This window comes from Leucoraja erinacea, chromosome 12 (assembly GCF_028641065.1).
Source record: "Leucoraja erinacea ecotype New England chromosome 12, Leri_hhj_1, whole genome shotgun sequence".
NCBI lineage: Eukaryota > Metazoa > Chordata > Chondrichthyes > Rajiformes > Rajidae > Leucoraja > Leucoraja erinaceus.
This window is the reverse complement of record NC_073388.1, coordinates 24,673,906-24,696,926: the sequence shown is the minus strand read 5'-3', so window position 1 is coordinate 24,696,926 and position 23,021 is coordinate 24,673,906. Positions and strand designations below refer to the sequence as shown.

At 41.7% G+C, this 23,021-nt stretch overlaps 2 protein-coding genes across 2 annotated transcripts in view; both read right to left on the bottom strand.

Moving 5' to 3' along the window:
• pin4 (protein (peptidylprolyl cis/trans isomerase) NIMA-interacting, 4 (parvulin)) overlaps positions 1–23,021 on the bottom strand; it is a 275,834-nt gene that overhangs the window by 118,695 nt on the left and 134,118 nt on the right. The window lies entirely within an intron of this gene.
• sytl4 (synaptotagmin-like 4) overlaps positions 3,285–23,021 on the bottom strand; it is a 60,156-nt gene continuing 40,419 nt past the window's right edge. The window contains exons 12-18 of the mRNA XM_055643842.1: positions 21,943–22,121; positions 20,211–20,313; positions 16,498–16,659; positions 13,948–14,050; positions 10,730–10,841; positions 8,380–8,588; positions 3,285–6,616 (exon numbers count right to left, since the gene is read on the bottom strand). Of these exons, the coding sequence (XP_055499817.1) occupies positions 6,477–6,616; positions 8,380–8,588; positions 10,730–10,841; positions 13,948–14,050; positions 16,498–16,659; positions 20,211–20,313; positions 21,943–22,121 (1,008 nt within the window). The 3' untranslated portion in view covers positions 3,285–6,476. The remainder of the gene's footprint in view (positions 6,617–8,379; positions 8,589–10,729; positions 10,842–13,947; positions 14,051–16,497; positions 16,660–20,210; positions 20,314–21,942; positions 22,122–23,021) is intronic.

The window sequence follows — 23,021 nt, the reverse complement described above, 5'->3', positions numbered from 1 at the left end:
ATATTTTTTTTTTTTCAAATATTCCTTATATCTCAATGCGTAGTCCAGATACAAAATTGAAATGAAATAATTTATATTTGTAATGTAATAATTTATATTTTATAGAATATAAAAAAGAAAACGCTGTAAATAACAACGGGTCAGGATGCATCTGTAGGAAGAAAAACAAAATTAACATTTCAGATCAAGGACCAGAACTGAGGAATGGTCTTTAAAGTGAAAGGTTAAATCTATTTCTCGTCACTGATGCAATCACTGACCTGACATGTAATTCCACCAATCTTCTGTTTTTATTTTCGATTTGGAACATTTGGAATTATTTGATTTACACTTTATATTTAATTGTGTTATTACAGAGTGTTTTATTGGACTCATTCACATTCCACCTTAACTGCAATCAATGAGTTAATTTCCAAGTGGAAGCCTTGCTTGACTAAAGGGAGCATCAGCTCAATGAGTGAACTAATTGATTGTGCCAGATATCCAAAACAATCTTGTTTACTGGAAGGCAAAAGTGTTGTCTTTTCACTAAGGGATGATGTTTTCACTTTTGATTCAGCTCTGAAGTATTTTTTGTTTTTATTAATGTTAGCACAATAAGATATTTTCAACAAGATTGGTACTAAGTTTTATTCTATATAAAGTGCAACTAAATCACAATAATAATAATAATGAAAGGTTCATTCAGGCTTACCTTAATTATATATTTCATGTAATCATGAACACAATCATGATTTTACTCTTTGTGGCGGCACCCGGTGGATGGGCCACTGGCTACAGGAACCCTCAGCAGTCGGGGGTAGGGTCACGTGACTGGGCAATTGCAGGGAGGAGTTGTCACAGGGTATAGGGGTGTGTCCTGGTATATATAACAAACCCCGGGACAACCCTCTCGCTCTGACTTTGAGCTGACCAGCTCTCTTCTCTCTTCGGGTGCATGTCCTTCCACCTCAGCAGGAGCTCAGCTCGAGCCCACGAGGCAACAGCCTCGCAGCAGCAACAACAACTTTGTGTTAAAGGACCAACGTGTTTGTATTTCGAACCTATTATGCCCGAATAAAGTAACCAGTTTATTCACGACGTTTGGTGCCTTAACATTGGTGACCCCGACATTTCAAAACAGATATTTTGCATTTCCCGACGCACGCAGCCGACCATCTACCGTGGTGACCTGATGACTGCAGCCGACAGCCCAGCTCTACGGCAATTACCGCTATGGTTGCAGCCGTCAACTCTGCGCTGCACCCGGACGCCGCCCCTGGGGTCGGGCCGCTCGACTCCCGCCAGTAATGTGACTTTGGGCCCCGCCGCCGTGGTCAGCCGCTCGCTTCCCGACTGTGTCTGGTCTCATAGAAACATAGAAATTAGGTGCAGGAGTAGGCCATTCGGCCCCTTCGAGCCTGCACCGCCATTCAATATGATCATGGCTGATCATCCAACTCAGTATCCCGTACCTGCCTTCTCTCCATACCCTCTGATCCCCTTAGCCACAAGGGCCACATCTAACTCCCTCTTAAATATAGCCAATGAACTGGCCTCAACTACCCTCTGTGGCAGAGAGTTCCAGAGATTCACCACTCTCTGTGTGAAAAAAGTTCTTCTCATCTCGGTTTTTAAAGGATTTCCCCCTTATCCTTGCTGTCTCAGCAGCTGCAGGCCGCCCGCGTCGATGGGCGCGGTCCGGGCCTTGTGTGATGGCCGCCAATCTCTCCCGCATGACCTGCCTGGAGCCGACCACCGGGGATGAGAGGCCGCAACTGCCGCCACTCCCCCACCAGCTGTCACTCCCCCACCAGCTGCCGCTCCTCCACCAGCTGCTGCAGGAGCTGCGAGTTTAGCACCCCCCCCCTCAGCATCACCGCCGCCTGCCCCAGGAGTGGCGAGAGAGCGGGGCCCGCCCATTACCCCACCGGCCACTGCTCAAGGCCTAGCCTCCCGATAGAGTGGGCCTACCTGGAACAACTGCCCGAAGACAAACTTCTGCACCTCGCCGGCGCGGACCCTGAAGATCCCTGGGCATTGGCTGCCCGTCCGGTTGGGCTATGGTTGACCCAACTTCGGGGGAGCCTCGGCCAGTCGTGAGTCGGCGGTCCAGCGACGGATGCCCCAGCAGCTTCCAGCCTCTGCCAAGGGCGCGGCAGCTCAGCCGGTCTCCAACGACACCGGCGACGGTGGGTGGAGTCCCTACCTGCAGAGGTGGTGCGAGGCCCATTAATGCCAGCCGCCTAGCACACATCTGGGAAGCGCCCAACATGGCCGCCACAGCCTATTCTCACATGGCCGCCACAGCGACTGCACAAATGGCCGCCGTGGCCGGCCGGCCCGAAGCGACGCTCGACCTGCTTTGTAGAGGTACCAAACGTCGTGAATAAACGGGTTACTTTATTCAGGCATAATAGGTTCGAAATACATACACGTTGGTCCTCGAACACAAAGTTGTTGTTGCTGCTGCGAGGCTGTTGCCTCATGGGCTCGAGCTGAGCACTTGCTGAGGTGGAAGGACACTCACCCGAAGAGAGAAGAAAGCTGGTCAGCTCGGTCACAGAGAGAGGGTTGTCCTGGGCTTCGTTATATATACCGGGACACACACCTATACCCCGTGACCACTCCTCCCTGCCATTGCCCAGTCATATGACCCTACCCCCGACTGCTGAGGGTTCGTGTAGCTAGTGGCCCAACCACCGGGTGCTGCCACATCTTCATCTTTTTCACCAAGTAACACCACTGGCCAGCTCATCTCACAAAAAAATGAGATTGACTAGCATTCTGAAAGCCATGCTCAACATTCGGAAATGCATAAAATGTAAATTCTGCATGATTACCAGCACAAAATCGATTGGCGAGTGCAAGGAACTAATTTTATAGATATGCCTTAGTTTTTTTCACTATTGAAAACCGGAAAATTTAAGACAACCTATTATCCACATAAAAAGACACAAAGTGCTGGATTAATTCCACAGGTCAGGCAGCATTTCTGGAGAACATGGATAGCCAACGTTTCAGGTCAGCACCCTTCAGATAAAATCATTTTAGCTACTGTATAAATTGAAACAAGATGCTTTGAACCTAAATGTTTAATACTGGATGTAATTTCATACACGTTATTCTTAATCCACTCATTCACTTCATAAGGATGGCTGCTAGAGCCATGTGACTTTCTAGCTTACTGTTGGCACAAGAAGTACCAAGTGATGCCTGCGTTCTTTAGAACTTAACATTGCTAAAGCATCACATTAACAATAATTATATTGTCATATCAAGAAAGAAACTGAACATAGTCATAGTTAATGTGATAAACATTTATTAAATCAACATGGAGAAAAATTTGTCCCATTGTCATATGCATGAGGTTTGTACGTACTTATGTGTGTTTGCAAAACACCTCCAGTGCCTTTCATTCATATTTCATATTTTTTAAATTGTTTAATTTGTACAATGATTGTAAAACCTTCGAATATCCTACACTTCCTCTTGGGTAGAGAGCTTGTATGAACAATTCCAGCAACCCATCCTTATCAATGGATTGTTAAGCTGGTCTTTTGCTTTCAAATTTACATCTTTTCAAAACTTACAATTATTTTCAGTATTTTGAAAAAGAAAATATGAGAATGTATTTTTGATGCTTGAGGACCGAAATAGAGCCGACAAGTTGCAGTCTTAGTATGTCTATTTTATTAATTAAGAAATGGAAGTTCAAAATGCATAGAGCACCAAAGCATGTATTTTAGCAAAAGATGAATTTGTACCTAATAGTTTTTGAAATTATTGCTTTGCATTTAAATTCTCTAGCTTGACGCTCTTCGTGGTGATGATTAGGCAGAAGGATATGATCTGTATCAGCCTATCATAATGTATCTTATTCTAAACTTACACTGGTACCCCACTCAGCCCGTGCTGTGGACCATTGATTGATTATAGCAGTCTTGGTCCTCCAGTCCACAAACTCACAGGTGCTTTAATAAAGCACAGCTCAGTTATGTTGGGCTGCAAATCAGTGCCATCTGCTGGTAATAAATTGTCCCACAAATCAGTCTGGAAAGGCTGCTTTTGTGGACTAGAGTTGGGCAAGTGATAAAATCATTCAGGGCTGGGGATCTACCTGGTAACTTCAGGCCATTGATGGAGATGGGTCATATCTTCTTCAATGTGTTGGCAAAGTGCCCAAAATCTATAGAGACACAAATCCTGAGCAAATAACGTTGCTAGAGTAACTCGGCATTTGTGGGGGAAGGAATTGTCAATATTTTGGATAGAGACCCCGCAACAGAAGCAGAAAGGTAACACATGAGGCAAGGGTTACCTGTAGATGCATTAGTTAGTAAGTTTGTCTACAACTCCATTAATTTTGATGTCATATGCAGTGAAGGCAGCTGTCAAAGGATTCAATGGGATTTAGATCAGTTGCAGATATGGGTGGAGAAATGATAGATGGAGATGGAGATAAATTCAAGCAAATGTGTGGTGTTACATTTTGGGAGGTCCAAAGTATAAAGTTAATGGCAAGAGCCTTAACAGTATTGATGTACAGTGGGATCTCAGCATCCAACCCAATAGTTCCATGAAAGTGGAAACAGATATAGGGAGTGGTTCCCTCCAAGAAGGCATGCTTCTCTCCATTGGTCAAGGCATTAATCTAAAGAGTAAGGAAGTCAGTTGCAGATTTACAATATTTTGGTTGGGTTGCATTTGGAGTGTTGTGTGCAGTTTTGGTCGCTCCATGATAGGAAGGAGGTGGAGGCTTTGGATAGGTGCAGATGAGATTAATGCAGAGAAAGGATTTGCAGATGTGTAAGAAGGAAATGCAGAAGCTGGCTTAAACCGAAGATAGACACAAAAAGCTGGAGTAACTCAACAGGACAGGCAGCATCTCTGGAGAGAAGGAATGGATGATGTTTCGGGTCGAGACCATTCTTCAGAGTTGCAGACGCTGGTTCACAAAAAAAGACACAGTGCTGGAGTAACTCAGCAGGCAGGCAGGCAGGCATCTTTGGAGAAATGCTGCCTGGATTAGGAGTATTAGCTATATGGCGAGGTTAGGCATACTAGGGTTGTTTTCTCTGAAATGTTGGAGGTTGAGCAGAGAGCTGATAGAAGTATAAAATTAAGAGGGGCAGAGATGAGGTAGACATTCAGAATCTATTTTTCCCAGGATAAAATGTCAAAGACTAGAAGACAGAGCTTTAAGGTCAATGGCAGAAAGTTACAGTGATGAGTGTCTGTAATACGCTGCCAGTGATGGTGGTGGAATCAGATATGATAGTGGCATTAAAGAGGCTTTTAGATAGGCAGATAGGTAGGGAGGGAGTAGAGATTATGTTCAATGCAGCATTGTGGGTCTACACGCCTGCTCCTGTGCTATACGTTATATTTTCATATCTTGGATAGTCAACCAGAAGAATTAACAAAGCAAAAAACAAACCATAAGAGGAACTCAGCAGGCCAGGCAGTATCTCTGGGGGGATGTGGATAGATGACGTTTCAGGTCGGGACCCTTCTTAGATTGGTGAAGTAGAGGGGTGAAAGGTGTTAGGGAGATATGTGGGAAACGGGTGGAGCAAGAACTGGCAAGTGATCGGTGGAATCAGGCGAGGGGGTGATTGGCAGATAAGTTAGGTGGGGACAGATGGGTGGAGATAGTAACTGAGAAGGAAATAGAGGAAGGGGAATTGGAAAATAGGCGACATTGAGCAAGAAGCAGTGGAAGAGGAGTGGATGGAGGAGAGGAAATACATTGGGTGAAGGGGACAGAGGGAATGGGAGAAAAAAGGTGTGTAAGGGGGAGGGACAGGATAGATGAGACGGGCGGGGTTAACCTGAAATTAGAAAACTCAATGTTCATACAATTGGGCGTATGGTACTCAAGCAGGATTCAAAGTGTTTTCTTCCAATTTTTTTGTGTCCTCACTCCGACAGTGGAGATGGCCGAAAACTAAAAGGTCGGTATAGATTTAGGAAGGAGAATGAAAATGAGTAGCAACTGGGAGCTCCAGCAGGGCCTGGAGGAGAGATCATCCAGTCTGTAATTGATCGAACCTATGTAGAGGAGGGCACATTAAGAGCATCAAATTCAATAGCGATTGGAGGAGGTGGTAGTAGTAAACATCTACCTCACCTGGAAGTGCTTTTGGGGTCTCTAAACAGAGATGAGGGAAGAGATGTGGAGACAGGTGTTGCATCTCCTGCTGCTGTGGGGGAAAGTACCTGGGGAGGAGGAGGATTGGGTGGGGAAGGATGAGTGAACCACAGAGGAACGGAGCGATAAATCAGTGGAAAGCAGAAAATGGTGGGGACGGGAAGATGTGACTAGTTCTTGAGTAAATTAAATATATTTGATTTCTCGAGGACAATTTGGTAGAAAAGGTTGTATGGATTTATTTTCAGAATCAAATATCAATATGTGCTAGGGCACTTAAAGTTTGATAACATTATTCCACTTTCACACTTTACAAATGTAATGTTTGACCCAAATCTGTTGCCTATATATTTCCTGTCATATCTGGACGAAGTGCCAGAGTTCCTTCAATCCAGGAGCCAGGATACTGGGTCATCCTGCTCCAAATGTTGATCTCCTCTCCGGTTGAGTCCATCCATTCCACCTGCTGCCCATTGCTTGTTCCTGAAATAAAATGTGCAAAAAGTGGTTGGAGGAGAGATTCAGGTGCAAATCCACTGTGGCAATTTTCTGTCAGTAATGTTAAGATTTTATTAACCAGTGACTAGAATGGAAAGGCCATTCTTGATCTTAATGTCATGATGAATGCACTGCATGTTGGTTTAAATTACAGATCTAAATGACATTGTGTCCTCAAAGGGCATTTGAGGCCAGCGTGAAAAGGGCAGGCATATGTGAACTGCTCCAAGCAAGTATAAGGGTCAGAAAGTCATGTAGCAGCTCTATAGGACTTTGGTTAGGCTGCAATTGGAGTATTGTGCAAAGTACTGGTCTTCCTAATATAGGAAGGATGTGGAGGGTTTGAAGAGGGTTACTAGAATGCTGCCTGGATTAGAGAGTATAAACTATAAGGAGAGGTTGAACAAACGTGGATTGTTTCCTATGCAACAGTATATAAAATTATGAGAGAGTCAGAACTTTTTCCAGGGTGGAAATGTCAATGACTAGGGGGCATAACCTTAAGGTGAGGGGACAAAGTTTAAAGGAGATGTCAGTTTTTTTTTACACAGAATGGTGGGCGCCTGGAATGCGCTGCCAGACGTGGTGGTGGAGGTAGATATACTATTGGGATTTAAGAGGATTTTAGATAGGCAAATGGATATGCAGGAATGAAGGGATATGGATCACATGAAGGTAGAGGAGATTAGTTTAACTTGGCATCATGTTCAGCACAGGCATTTTGGGCCGAAGGGCCTGTTCCTATGCTGTACTGTGCTATGCTTTTTGTTCACGCTGACAAGTGAGGAAAGGACCATTCCAATTGTAAAGGGCAAGCCCTGATCGGGGATTTGCTTTTACAACTGGTTAAGTTCGGACCACAGGCTTCTCAGATAACAAAAAGTGTCAACAAAATTCAAAACACTCAAACATTTAAAAATAAAAACTAACAAAAAATAATTTAATAAAAGTAAATGACCTTTCTGCTTTGTAATGCTTTATGTCATTCAACTGGATGGGTTTGGTGTTCCTGCTTCCGCCTAAACTGGCACATGAACAGCAGACAGACTCCTCATTGGAAATGGAAACCTATGGACGTTTTGTCACACCTTTGGACTCTAGATGGAGCTCATCAGCTGAGCTCTGGAAATCTGTATCTGGAAATCTGTCTCTGGAAATGTGGAACTTATGTACTCTTGGACAGAATTCTTGAACATTGGCGCAGTTTTCAGCCACATGCAAGCAGATCTGCGTGGAATTTTTTTTTTTGTGGAAACTTCAGAATTAAAGAGAAAAAGTGAAAAATACTTAAATCTTTAACAATTAAAAACAGAGAATTCATCATCACACTAAAAAAAACCTTTTAAGCTTGAGGGGGAGTTAAATAATTAAGATACAAATACATTTTAGAAAGTACTCAGATTGAAAGGGACTAATCCCAACTGTGTTGTGTTTCATTTATAATAGCTTTGCAAGTATATCAACTTCCTGACACCAGTGAGTAAGATGCACATTTCACACAGTTTATGGAGCAAGAAATTATATAACTCAGGCAGCAGCTTGTGGATATTCGCTGCCTTCAGCACTTGCCTGAAGTTGCTATCGAAGATGAACACAATAATGGCCAACTTGAGTTTAAATGCTGTTCCTCTCAGAAATTCTGGCTGCATCTCTGTCATACTAAACAATTCAGCAGAGCCCAATAAATGTGAATCTGCCAGCTCAAATTCTCTATCCTCTTTGGGCCTCCGTCATTTGGCTTTGCCTACCTGATCCAACTCCAAGACGGACTCCTCCAAGAAAGTCATTGGATGACAGGGCCTCTCTATCCCAGACGGTCAATTCCAGACAAATATGCTGCAAATCCTCGGATTTTATGCCATTGTACATAAAGGTGTGGTTGTAGTGAGGATTCAACGTCTTCTTCATCACAGGAGTTTTCCTCTTGGATGTTTTGGTTCTGAACGGGAGAAGGTACCTGAAACATCAATTTTACCTTTAGTGGCAAATTAGAGGTGTTCCTAAAATGTGTTGAATTCTTCATCAATTGCCTTCTGGCATTGATAAAATAAACTGAATTTGTGAAAGAATTTGAATAGGAAATGTCCTCGATCTATAAAATATCAGTTAAAAAAAAACAAGTTGACAGTCATCACTGACTTTTTTTTTCCTTGTGGGCAAGGCCACTTTGGAGTAAATGAAATGGCAACGAAATTGTAATATCAGCCACAAAAAAACTGTAAAGTCAGTCTATAAATTGATGTTAGTTTGGCACGGCCATTGTTGAAACTTCAAGACAGAGATGAGAATTGTTGAAGACTGTAGCAGGGGAAATAAGGGTAATCAATGACTCACGAGTTTGGTGGCACTTTAAAAATATGTTTTCCAATTAGTGACCACAGATTGATCCAAAGTGGAGACTAGGACATTAGAAGGTGGGAGAGAAAATGAATAAAAAAGAAATGAATTAGATTTTTATTTACAGATTCTCCTTAAAAGACGTGATAAAGAAAAAAAATGATTGCTGTGATTTTTTTTTAAAAATAGTAAAGTGTTAGAAAGAATGCCATAAGCAATAGGGGAGGAACAGCACAATACAATTCTCATTGCATGAATTGCAGACCAGTGATGAAAAAAGCTCAACGCTTCATTTATCACAGATAATACATTTACATTCTATTTAATTCCTTGCAGATGTGGGTATTAACACATTGTTCTCTCGCAAATTATTCACTGCACAAATCTACCGTCACATTGCACTGTGATGAAATATCTTGGAAATTCTGACAATGTTATCTGCTTTTCTCGAGTATAGGATCTTATACAGTTTCCCTCCACTTCAACAGGGCGACGCAGGAAATCTGTTATGTCAACTCTCTAATGCTAAAAGTAGTAATCATCGCCTATTTCCCTAAATCCTTTTCCATAATTCCTACATGCAATATGTGATTGATGCAAAAGGCACGAGGGGATGTACAAAGTGCTAAACATGACTGAGCCGTAAATTGAGACTGTAGGCAAATGTGGTTATAACACGTTAGACCCCGCTTCAATACTGCATACATATCCAAACACAACTACAGGAAAACTGACTGCTCAGGATAGGGTGCAGAGAAGATTAGCAAAGAGATTGCCAGGACTGGAAAAATGTAGTTTTGCAGAAGGTTTGGATGTTGAGGTTACTTTCATTAGAATGTAGGCCAGAAAAGAAATTGAATTTAGATTAGGGGTCTAAATAATGAAAAAAAGGACCTACTTCTTTGTGCAGAATGATGAAAAACTAGGAGCAGGTTTACAGTAGATGTTAGGTGATTAGATAACAAACCACTGAGCTGATGGGAGGGGTCTGAAACCCAAAGCTGAAAGGGTGGGAGTTACAGGCACATTCATCTCATTTAATTAGTGCTTGGGTGAGTACTTATTGAGTCATGACCTGCAGGGCTCTGGACTAAAACAAGATGGACAAAATGGACACCCTTCGTGTTGCAAATTCACAATAATTCTCTGTTCCTGATGTTTATACAAGCCAGCAGAAGGCCTGATGGTTTTACACTATTTCCCTTGCCCTTTATAGCTTATATCTACCTATTTATAGTGCATGCCCTCTCCCTGCAAGTCTAATACAACAACTGGGGACAGAGCAGGCAACAATGGGAAGCAGCAGGGCAGAAATGCCTTCCTTGTTGACTGACCAGGATGACAATAAGATGTTGAAAATGAATGTTGTGAAAGGGATGAGGATGTGTCATGGCACAAAGTGCAGGGTCTGAAGATAGATCTGCCTCGGGAATTCAAGGCCCCTCCTTGACATTTTAACCTTATATCAGTCATGATTTATGTGTTTAGTGAGTTCACTGTAATTGTTGGGAGACTTCCTTCCTTAGGAGTGGCCTGGAAATGATTATGGAAGTGAAGATTACAGCTCCCTACCACAGATATGTTTTGAACCAGCTGACGATTTGAACTTCTTTCTGTTCCAGTAAATGTTCTGTGCTTTGCTCCCCCATTTCAGTCTCCTCACTCACTTCCAAATTCACACATACCGATCAGCATTGTTCAATTAAAGCACTGATGTTTAGTTAATAACTTGTACACCTACATAAGCACCACAACACTTACCCTTTGACAAAGGTGTCTGAAGTTCCTCCTACTTTCATTGGTGCAAGGTTCTTGGCCTCTTTAATCCACACCTGGAGCTCTCCACCCTCTACTGATCTTGTGGCTTTCTTACCTGTCAAAAAAAACAATGGAAACCAGGTTATCATAAACATACATGCGAGCCACATGGTAGAGGAGGTGGAGTCAAACCAATGATTCACAATGAAGAAACAAGGAAGTAATATTGGAACAATGTTAACATAACTCTATTTGAATCATTGCCATTGAAACGTCATCCACTGGGTGTGCCTGGTCCTAATTATCTCAAATCAACCAGGAATCAAAATACCGTACATATGATTCAGGTCTTTCTCTTCCTGAATTAAATGCAACCCATCAGAATCATAAACAAAATCTCTACAATGAGGTCGTCCATAATTTAAACATTAGCCTGGAAATTAATTTATGCACATATACTTTGGAATTGGACAAAAAGAAACAAGCTGACAGAGGAAGTTGTTGAAGCTGGCAAAATAACACAATTTAAGGGATATTTGGACAGGTACCTGGATAGGAAAGGTTTATAAGGAATTTAAGAATGAACTGCAGATGCTGGAAAATCTAAGGTACACAAAAATGCTGGAGAAACTCAGTGGGTGCAGCAGCAGCTATGGAGCGAAGGAAATAGGAAAGGAAAACAGATTGATCAGTCTGAAGAAGGGTTTCGGCCCGAAACGTTGCCTATTTCCTTCGCTCCATAGATGCTGCTGCAGCACCCGCTGAGTTTCTCCAGCATTTTTGTGTACCTAAGGATGTTGGTCAGACACAGGCAAATGGGAATAAGTTAGATTGGCATCTTGTTTGGCCTGGCCAGATCGGGCGGAGGGGCCAGTTTCCATGCTGTCTGCCTCTATGTCTTAGAAGAAGCGTTTGGCCATGTCTGCGACCATGAAGTCTGACATGGATTTTCTGATAAGAAAGCTGCTGATTAGCAGAGGCTTGTACTGATGGAAGCATTAAAGCTGTACATCTACCACATCGGCAACATGGGGAGGACCATAATCCAGGATCCTGCTGTTATTGAACACTGAGAGGCTGGGCCCTGTTTAGGAACTCCTCAAACACGTCATGCTTGTATTGTTCAAAGAGGAAGCACGACTGACGTTGATGCCTGGAAAGAGAAAGTACTGACTTCTTGGAACACTGAATGCAGGAATAGAATGTGTACTGGTTGCATCCCATGTTTATTTGTTATGAATAAAGTAGCTTTTTGACACGTATAACAAATCCTGACCTCCGTGCTGCTGACTGGCACAATGTGAGATGCTGGAGGATGTCCCAAGGGGTGTACTGAAGCTCAGTACAGCCACTGCAAAGGCTTTATGGAAAGGACAACTGTCTAGAGTCCTGCTGCCTGACATATTGGGGCTTGGCTATCAACCGTATTGTTCAAGGAGGAAATGTGAATGCAGCTGATACATTGGAAGTGAACGTATGGAACAGATGGTACAATAATGTTTGAAAGACATTTCCTGATCGTCTTGACTATTTAGTTAGAATCATGAAGCATGGAAACTGGCCCTTCGACCCTCCGCATCTCAGCCAACCAAGGTGCCCAATTAAGCTATTACCATTTGTCTGCATTTGACCGATATACCTCTCAACCTTTCCTATCCATGCATCTATCTGAATGTCTTCTACATCTTTTGTCTCTTTTTCTATCACGTCCTCTGGCAGCTCCTTCCATATCGTCACCACTATATTTGTGAAAATATTCTTCCCTTAAACCCCCTTCAAAATCTTTCCCCACTTACTTTAAGCATTTATGGGCCTGACCCACAGGCGATTTTTCAGGCGACTGTCAAGTTGCCGGCAGTCGCCTAAAAAAATCAGGAACTGGAACGGCGACTGTTAGAGTGGAACACACACACACACATATCGCAGGCGGGGGACAAGGCAAGCGGGGGGAGCGCTGTCTGAAATTAACGCGGTGCAAAGCCAAGTTGATACAGACACACGCCGCGATGAACAGGAAGGTTGGCGCTGTACTTAAGACGGCTAAAGCACAGTCTATGGTAAGTTCTTTAAATGAGGGGGGGGGGGGGGGGGGGAGAAGGAGTGGAGACAACTTTTAAGAAGCCAGACAACGTTTAAAACGCCAGAGATACACGGCTGTGAAGTTCTGCGGACATTAACATTACCGGTCGGTTATCCTTGGTTCTGAAAATTACTGCTTACCTTTTTTTTCACCAATGAGCCAATGAAATTCACTGGTCAGCACCGGCTACAATCTCAAGAAACTATGAGAACCTTCGACTTCCTGCCAACCCACTAGGACCTCCTGGAGACCCACCTACGGCACGAGAATTCTCGCTACTCTCCATGGCGGCTTAGTTCTAGTCGCCACTAATTTTTCAACACGTTGAAATATTCACGGCGACCATAATGAAGCCGTGACTAGTTCCCAGAATGCGGGAACTCCTCACGACCATGAAGGTGATTCCCCGGCAATAACCTGCAAACATGTGGCGACTGCATTCACCTAAAAAGTCGCCTAAGTGGGATAGGCCCATGAATCTTTTTATACTTCTCTACCCTGGGGAAAAGATTGACTTTCTAATTACCCAGGCACGTCATGATTTTATAAACCTCTATAAGCAAACCCCTCAGCCTCCCCCACTCCATTGAAATCAGTCCCAACCGATCTGGTCTCTCCTTATAATTCAAGCCCTCCAGTCCCAGCAATATCCGAGGTGTATCTTTTCTGCACACCTTTCTAGCTTAATTACATCCTTCCTCTTGCATGGCAAACATAATTGCTCATGATACCCCAAGTGAGGTCTCACCAATGGCTATGTCTAAAGTATTTTTTTGGAAATAGTATCTTCACTACTCCTGCTACTTTTGCCTTCTATCTTCAACCAAACTCTGCCATCCCCATGGCGCCCAAGCTGATACCAATTATTCCTCCCCCGATACTTCAACATAATCCTCAGTGCTAATGCAACCAATGTTCCCATTCCCATCCAACTGAAGCTCTGACCTTCCTTAGCACATATAGGGGAGGAAGGCTGCAGTATGATATGGGGATGCGCTAACCTCTAACCTTGGGCATTATCTTTTCACAATACATTGTTGTCCAGGGGAGAACATTCATAATAGCTTGGTGAACCACTTAGAAGTAAAGTGCAAAAAAATAAGTAAAACATCATACACACAGCCAGTTGTTACTAACTTACCCTTACTCGTGTCTGCAGGAGCGCTTTTGGTACTTGGAATATATTTTATTGAAATTACCAACTCCCCTTTGTAAGGAGGGATATACCCAGACTCTTCATTTGCCTGCATTATAAGAACAGACTTGAAATGTGTAAAGTTACTTTCAAACAATTGCTTTACATTCGTTTTCAATGAGAATCTGGAAAGTTGTAGCAATGACTCATAGCTGACTATAATTAATAACCATCAGAATAAATGTCATAATAAATGAGTTCTAGCCAGTGCCTTCAATCACTCTAAATCCACAACTCTTGGTACTGCTATATCTTTTTAAACTTTGATTATATGTACTGTATGTAATGAAAAGTCTTTACACAAGAAAGATAGTTCATAAGCCCTGACAACCTTTAGTGCGTTTAGGAAATCTAAAATAAATACTGAAAATGCTGGAAATATTCAGGTGCTCTGCAAAAAGATCACTCAATTCGAGTTTGATTTCTCCAAAATAAAGAATGCTTGGAATCTCTTTCCTCTCTGTCATGTTTTATATAGACCAGTTCAATAGAGATAAATTCATGCTAATTCATGCTAATTCATGCTGGTGACTAAATAGAATTGTCCTTTACTATGTTGTTGAATTAATATTGAGAAATAACAATGGAAGAAACTGGAGTACTACATTTTCAGAACTAATCTGATGGTAGAAAAAGAAATTACGTCTTTATAAATTTCCTGTGTGAGGAAACTGAAGTTACAGCTGTGGAGACAAATCAACGTGCACAAACCTTTGAGCAGGAATATCTTTGATGAATTGAATGGCCATTTTTGTACACCTTAAAGAACTCCTGTAACATTGAGTGATTATCCAGGTTTTGTAATAGTTGATTTATCTGTTTAATGAGTTTGGAGACTGAGGGGATTTGGCATATTGTTGAGTACACTATCAAACTTCTGCAAGTGTACGATAGAGGGCATATTGACTTGGTTCAGTAACTTGAATGCCCAGTAACTATGGAGGCTGCAGAAAGTATTAGACATTGCCCAGTCCATCATGGGTCATGAGCTCCCCAACATCAAAGGGATCTCGAGAGGCGCTGTCTTGAAAAGGCAGTTAATGTCAGAGACTTTGGCCATGCTCTCATCTCACTGCTACCATCGGGAAGAAGGCACAAGAAGAACCTGAGAACTGTGACCTTCAGGTTCAAGCAACCCAGCAACCATCCACCTTTTCCCAGCAATCATTAGGTTCTTGAACCACACTGCACAATCTAACCACAATCTTACCTCAGCAATTATTTGCTACGGATTTTGTTTTGGTTCCACAATATACTTCAGTTTTTGCACTATTATGGATTAGTTACCAAGTATTACTGATTAGTAATTTATTGTATTGTTGATTATTGTATACCTATTGTTCCGTTATTGCATCAATGGGCCAGTAAAGCTGTAGAAAGTAAGAATTTGATTGTTTCATTTCCAGTACATATGACAACTAAACACTCTTGACTCCTGATTCCGGAAATAATGCAACTGCAATGTGCTCTTTTGTTTTACTGAATTACACAAGGTCATTGCCTAGTGTGCTCTGGGAACATCTGCAGATGTGCTAATTATCCTAAGGGTAAGTGTAATAGTTATAGCTAGAAAATGGTGAGATGAAACATGTGGCAGTTTACTCCGTACAATTTTCTACCTTCATTCCCCAGTTCATACTATTTTTGGCATACTGTATATTCACTACATGCTGAGGAAACTTTCCTGCGTCCTGGTTGCACAAAGTACCTCAGAGAGCCGCCACTCCACAAACGTAATATTTTTATTTATTTCACTGGCTGTCACCAAGAATGCTAGTGAGGTTATTAGTAATTTATTATTGTGATGCCATACTGTCACATGGAAACTACTCAAATTAAATAGTCTTACAAAAGTCAATCTCACGCCCTTGAGGTACGAGTATGAAAGAACACGTGTCATCTTCTACACATAACCTTTCCTGGAATCTTCCATCCTCCTTCAACGAGTTCATAAGTTCATGTTATGGGAGGGGAATTAAGCCATTCAGCCCATCAAGTCTACGCCATGAAATCATGGCTAATCTATCTTTCCCTCTCAACCCCATTCCCCTGCCTTCTCCCCATAACTCGTGACACCCTTGCTAATCAAGACTCCGCCAATCTGCGCCTTAAAAATACCCTATGACTTGGCCTCCACCGCCATCTGTGGCAATGAATTCTAGATTCTCCAACCTCTGATGAAAGAAATTCCTCATCATCTCCTTTCTAGAGGTGAAGAAGGAAAAGTCTGGACAAATTCTAAACATGGTCTCTGTTATCATATTTAATCTATTTATACTGACCTTCTAAAATCTTAAAAGAGATCTATTATTCTACAGAACATACAGAACATTCCCTTCTGACACTTAATAGCAATGTAAAGAATTTAGACTTTACCGTTTGACTGAGTGAGGTTTCGCAGAATTTCAAACAGATTTGTAAGGAATGCAGACACCAGTCTGCTGCCCTAGTACTGTTTAAACAATGTGTTGAAGGTTAAAAAAGTGTTGCCCTTACCTTGCCGTGAAGAGGAAGTCTCTCCTCTGATTCACTGTTGAATTTCCAAACGTCCAGCGAGAGGTCCACCTCTCCCAGGAAACTATTGCGCCCAAAGCGGTCATGGTGCCATACAGAAAGTTGCAAAGTCCTCATAATTAACTGCGACTCACTGATTTCATACTGGTTAGTGGCGAGAGGAAAGAAAATCCAATGAAAAATCCACTGCAACAACTATAAGAGCTATTTCTGTCCAGCACAGATAGATGAAATGTCATAGTTTCCACCCTGTCCAATTGAGGACTCGCAGGACACACATACCAAAGGATATTTCCACATTTTCACTTTAAAAAAATGAAACCTTACTCCCGATGCATTAGAGGTAATCTTGTTTCCTGCATTGGAGACTAACAATTTAAGGATAGACACAAAATGCTGGAGTAACTCAGCGGGTCAGGCAACATCACTGGAGAAAATGAATAGGTGACATTTCTGGGCGAGAACCTTCTTCAGACTTTTAGTATTTCTACAAAACTTTGGACAACTTTGTGCTGAAAAATCACTCCTTAACACTTTAATCCGACTTCCACCAGCAATGTTTCACCAGTCTGTGCCACTGCCACATTATTTGGTTCTAAATTACTGAAAAATATTTCTGAAGTCTCTTTGGAAGTTCAGATAGCCTTGATCATGTTGCTTCCTGCTGCACTTGCACCTGCAGAATCTTGTAAAATGCATGAATTATAATAAACGGGAACACTTTAGAATATTATGTTCCCTTTCAAATAATCACCCACATTTTATTGAAACGTAAAATTCTGAAAGATCTTAACTGGGTAAACACAAGAGCAACCTGGCTCGGACAAAACTCTGATTATTACTAACCCATTATCTGTTATTTGCACTTTATCAGTTTATTTATTCATGTGTGTATATATTTATATAATGGTATATGGACAAACTGATCTGTTTTGTAGTAAATGCCTACTATGTTCTGTGTGCTGAAGCAAAGCAAGAATGTCATTGTCCTATCAGGGACACATGACAATGAACTCACTTGAACTTGAGGATACTTCCTCATGGGCGAGTCTGCAACTCGGGGTCATGGTTGCACATTTAACACAGCGATTAAATCTTTTTTTCTCTCAGAATGTTTTGCAGGCTGAAAAGTTTAATACCATTAAGATAATCATTAGGTAAATAAATACTTGCTATGCAATGAGGTGACAGGTTACCATGGAGGTGTTGGAATTGAGACAACAAGCTGAGCAACCGTGATCGTAATAACAGCAGAGCAGGTTTGTTGGGACTGCTCTTAATTTATATGTTCATAATAACATACAGTGCCCTCCATAATGTTTGGGACAAAGACCCATCATTTATTTATTTCCCTCTGTACTCCACAATTTGTGATGTGTTATACAAAAAAATCACATGTGGTTAAAGTGCACATTATCAGATTTTAATAAAGACCATTTTTATACAGTTTGGTTTCACCATGTAGAAATTACAGCTGTGTTTATACAGGCCCCCAATTTCAGGGCACAATATTGTTTGGGACGCATGGCTTCACATGCGTTTATAATTGCTCAGTTGTGTTTAATTGCCTCCTTAATGCAGGTATCAGAGAGCTCTCAGCACCTAGTTTTTCCTCCAGTCTTTCCATCAACGTTGGAAAATTTTATTGCTGTTTATCAACACGAGGACCAAAGTTGTGCCAATGAAAGTCAAAGAAGCCATTATGAGACTGAGAAACACGAATAAAACTGGTAAAGACATCAGAAAAACTGTAGGCTTACCAAAATCAACTGTTTGGAACATCTTTAAGAAGAAAGAGAGCACTGGCGAGTTTACTAATCGCAAAGGGACTGGCAGGCCAAGGAAGACCTCCACAGCTGATGACAGAAGAATTCTCTCCATAATAAAGGAAAAAACCCCTAACACCTGTCCGATAGATCAGAAACACTCTTCAGGTGTGGATTTATCAATGATCACTGTCTGCAGAAGACTTGATGAACAGAAATACAGAGGCTATACTGCAAGATGCAAACCGCTGGTTAGCCGCAAAAATAGGATGGCCAGATTACAGTTTGCCAAGAAGTACTTAAAAGAGCAACCGCAGTTTTGGAAAAGGGTCTTGGGGAAAGATGAGATAAAGATTAACTTATATCAGAATGATGGCAAGAGCAAAGTATGGAGGAGAGAAGGAACTGCCCAAGATCCAAAGAATACCACCTCATCTGTGAAACACGGTGGTGGGGGTGTTATGGCCTGAGCATGTATGACTGCTAAAGGTACTGGCTCACTTATCTTCATTGATGATACAACTGCTGATGGTAGTAGCGTAATGAATTTTGACGTGTATAGACACATCCTATCTGCTCAAGTTCAAACAAATGCCTCAAAACACATTGGATGGCCGTTTATTCTACAGCAAGACAATGATCCCAAACATACGACTAAAGCAACAAAGGAGTTTTTCAAAGCAAAAAAAGGTAAATTCTTGAGTGGCCAAGTCAATCACCTGATCTGAACCCGATTGAGCATGCCTTTTATATGCTGAAGAGAAAACAGAAGATGACTAGCCCTGTGCATAGTTCCTTGAAGGTGGAATCTCATATAGATAGGGTGGTAAAGAAAGCTTTTGGTATGCTAGCCTTTCTAAATCAGAGCATTGAGTATAGAACCTGGGATGTAATGTTAAAATTGTACAAGGAATTGGTGAGACCAAATCTGGAGTATGGTGTACAATTTTGGTCGCCCAATTATAGGAAGGATGTCAACAAAATAGAGAGAGTACAGAGGAGATTTACTAGAATGTTGCCTGGGTTTCAACAACTAAGTTACAGAGAAAGGTTGAATAAGTTAGGTCTTTATTCTCTGGAGCGCAGAAGGTTAAGGGGGGACTTGATAGAGGTCTTTAAAATGATGAGAGGGATAGACAGAGTTGATGTGGACAAGCTTTTCCCTTTGAGAATAGGGAAGATTCAAACAAGAGGACATGACTTCAGAATTAAGGGACAGAAGTTTAGGGGTAACATGAGGGGGAACTTCTTTACTCGGAGAGTGGTGGCTGTGTGGAATGAGCTTCCAGTGGAAGTGGTGGAGGCAGGTTCGATGGTATCATTTAAAAATAAATTGGATAGGCATATGGATGAGAAGGGAATGGAGGGTTATGGTAAGAGTGCAGGAAGGTGGGACCAAGGGAAAATAATTGTTCGGCACGGACTTGTAGGGCCGAGATGGCCTGTTTCCGTGCTGTAATTGTTATATGGTTATATGGTTATAAAACAAGCATAAGCTAAAGATGGCTGCAATACAGGCCTGGCAGAGCATCACCAGACAAGACACCCAGCAACTGGTGATGTCCATGAATTGCAGACTTCAGGCAGTCATTGCATGCAAAGGATATGCAACAAAATACTAAACATGACTACTTTCATTTACATGACAATGCTGTGTCCCAAACATTATGGTTGCCCACAAATGGGGGGACTATGTATAAACACTGCTGTAATTTCTACATGGTGAAACCAAAATGTATAAAAATGGCCTTTATTGAAATCTGACAATGTGCACACTGACCACATGTGATTTTTTCTATTACAAATCTCAAATTGTGGAGTACAGAGGCAAATAAATAAATGATGGGTCTTTGTCCAAACATTATGGAGGGCTCAGTATTCTTTTCAGTGCGGATTACAAAGACAAGCATTAGGCCTCTTAAGCCTTACCCGTAAGATTTCATTGTAGATAGGGCTGGTTGTGTTGCGTTTAATTGTAGTCTTGCGTTTACTTTGCCGTGATTTATCTGGTAACAGGTAAGACTTCACATAGCTGCAGAAAAAATATTTTTTTAAATGTGCATATTTTTTATTACATTAGGACAATTAATGAAAATGGATTGAAAGTTTGGATTTGAAGTGTCTCCAAAATCTGGGATGAAAGTCCCTTTCTCTTCTGCCTAGCGGGGGTCCCTTGAGGCATACTCATTTGAGTTCTCTGTGTCCAACTGCACAAACTGTCTTTATGTTGCCAGCAATATGCCACTTCCGCTTGAGCAGAGAAGTGTTAAGAGCCTGTCCCACTTTGCGATTTTTTTCAGCGATTGCGGACGTCAGTGACCGATGCTCTAAAAACCGTCAAGTTGTATGACACCAACACGTCAAGCACATCACTCGCTTTCACACTACAGCGAAGTATAATAATCACATTGGAAATGAACACCTGCTTCCTTGTCAGATTGTCCGCTGCTGGAACAGATAGCACTCTGGGATTTTTAAGTATGAGTCGCTCTCTGCGAGGTCTCTGTTTTGGCCGAGCAGTATCCTGTTTCTATCTCGCCACGCTCCGCTCCCATTCTCCCAGCCGAGTTGGATCTCTGCTGCAAATATCGTTCTGCTTTCAATTCCCGCCATTCGTAAATTCCGCCCCTCTCCCTCTACATTCAGTAACATTTCCCTTGGACATACCAAGGCCAATAATCTTTAAGCAATCGTCGCCCAGTCCCAGTCCCCGAGATCGCCGCTTCTAAGCATTCTCCTCCAGCTTCAATCTAACCAAGCAAGCATGTGTTCGTCCGAGTGGACTGCTCAGACCCCCTCGCTAGTTATTGGGGGTCTCTTTAAATTGCGATATTTTGCACGTGTGTCGATCTTTGTGATTACAACAGCAATGAGGACTACCCTCGCCAGTCATTCTCGCCTTGTGCCGAGATGCGTGTGTATATCTTAAGAAATAAAACAGCAAAGTTGCAGGTGTGGAGCATCCAGGGGCGACAGGGAGACACTGCGCGTCACCCTGCGTCACGCCTCGACCACGCCGCGCCAACCTCTTTTCAGGCTGTCGCCCAAAATGTCGCCTAAATGGGACAAGCCCTTGAGGTTAGTGCAGGAGGGATTTCCCAGGCTGTGGTGAGTCTTATAATTGGGACAAAGATGTCACATCTTGCTGTGCATTCGCACCAGGTGGCGTAATCACAAACACAGGGTAGTTTCAAACTTCGTCCAAAAAAAATGTCATTTTTAGGTCACATAACCAAAATTAAACATTAGTTACAATCTATTTTTAGACAGAAATTTTAATCCATCTAGCAACAGTAGAGTGTAAAGCAGACTGCCAATTATACCTGCACCACAGATGTAATGATGCATTTCCCCAGAAAAGTAGATAGGAGCAGCGCAAAAAATACTCAGATCCAGATTCAGATCCAACAAATACTGTGCTAACCTTCAAGTAAACAATCAAATAATACATGCAATAAATATTGAAAACAAATGCCAATTCCAACTAAATACCAATATCCACATATCCAGTCTACATGGATATTATTATTCAGCATAAGGATTTAAATGAATTATTTAAAGACCTGCATAATGCTGTCAATTCACAGTAGATGGAGTTGCTTCTCAATGCATAGTATGTTTAGAAATACCAGGCATCCCATAAACTGACAAACACACTTACGGGTTTGATTTCTTCTTGTTCTCATCCCCGTAAGCCAGGTTGCAGCATTCCTTCACGTGTACATTAAGTGCTTGTTTCTTTTGGTCATAGCGGAGGAAGAAGATGATCTCCCCTGTGACTGTAACATTGCCAAAGTCACCTGCTTCACTGTAGATGCTGGCCATGCTCCCCATTGTACTCTGAAACAAAGTTAGTTAGTGTCACTGCATAATTAAACAAGAAAGCAATGACTCTCGCTTTGCTAAACTTGTACACTAAGATTTAATCTTATTTAGGTAACCTTCACATAGCTGAAATGATCTTTATCACTTTATGATAGAAATTGGTATAGAGCTACATTTATACCCATTCCAGGTCACAATGAGGAGGTAACCAAACTGGCAGTTACGCTTCAATTACAGATGCTTGATCACGATGTTCTACTCTTCATTTGTTGGTGTAGGTTAACATTCTGTTGCAAATTACTTATTCAGGTATGGTGCCATACTAATTAAGATGTGGCATTTCTAGGCTGGGAAATAATTTCCCATTTTCAATATTGTAGCACAATAAAATACTTGTCAATCATAAATTATCTGACAGGCATAGAACTTCAGATGCAGTCTGTTTATTAATATCCAGTTAAAAGGACAGAAAGACTTGCAGTTAAATTACAGGCAACAGTTTTGAAATGGAGCTACTAATTTACAATAAGATAATTTGTATTCAGCAAGCTCCCATTAGAAGCAGGGGCCACTTAACCTTTTTTTTCTATGTAAAACGTTGATAGAGGAATAAATATTACCTGGATCACATTCTACTTGTTCTTTGAATGCCTTCGTTGGCTGGGGTAGAAGGCTAAATTCAATAGAAGGTATCTCTGGCATAAAAGTCATTGTACAATGATATTTTCTAAAAACTATAATATTTCTCTTCACTCCTCACGATCAGTATATTTTTCCTCTGAGCAAATGAGCCACACAGACTAGGCGGAATGTAGAGTTCAAACCTCAATTTGTGCCCAGTTACTTGGTGGCTGTTTTAGGAGAAAGGTCTTGACTACTCTTAGACTATTACAAAGAACAATGACAACATTTATT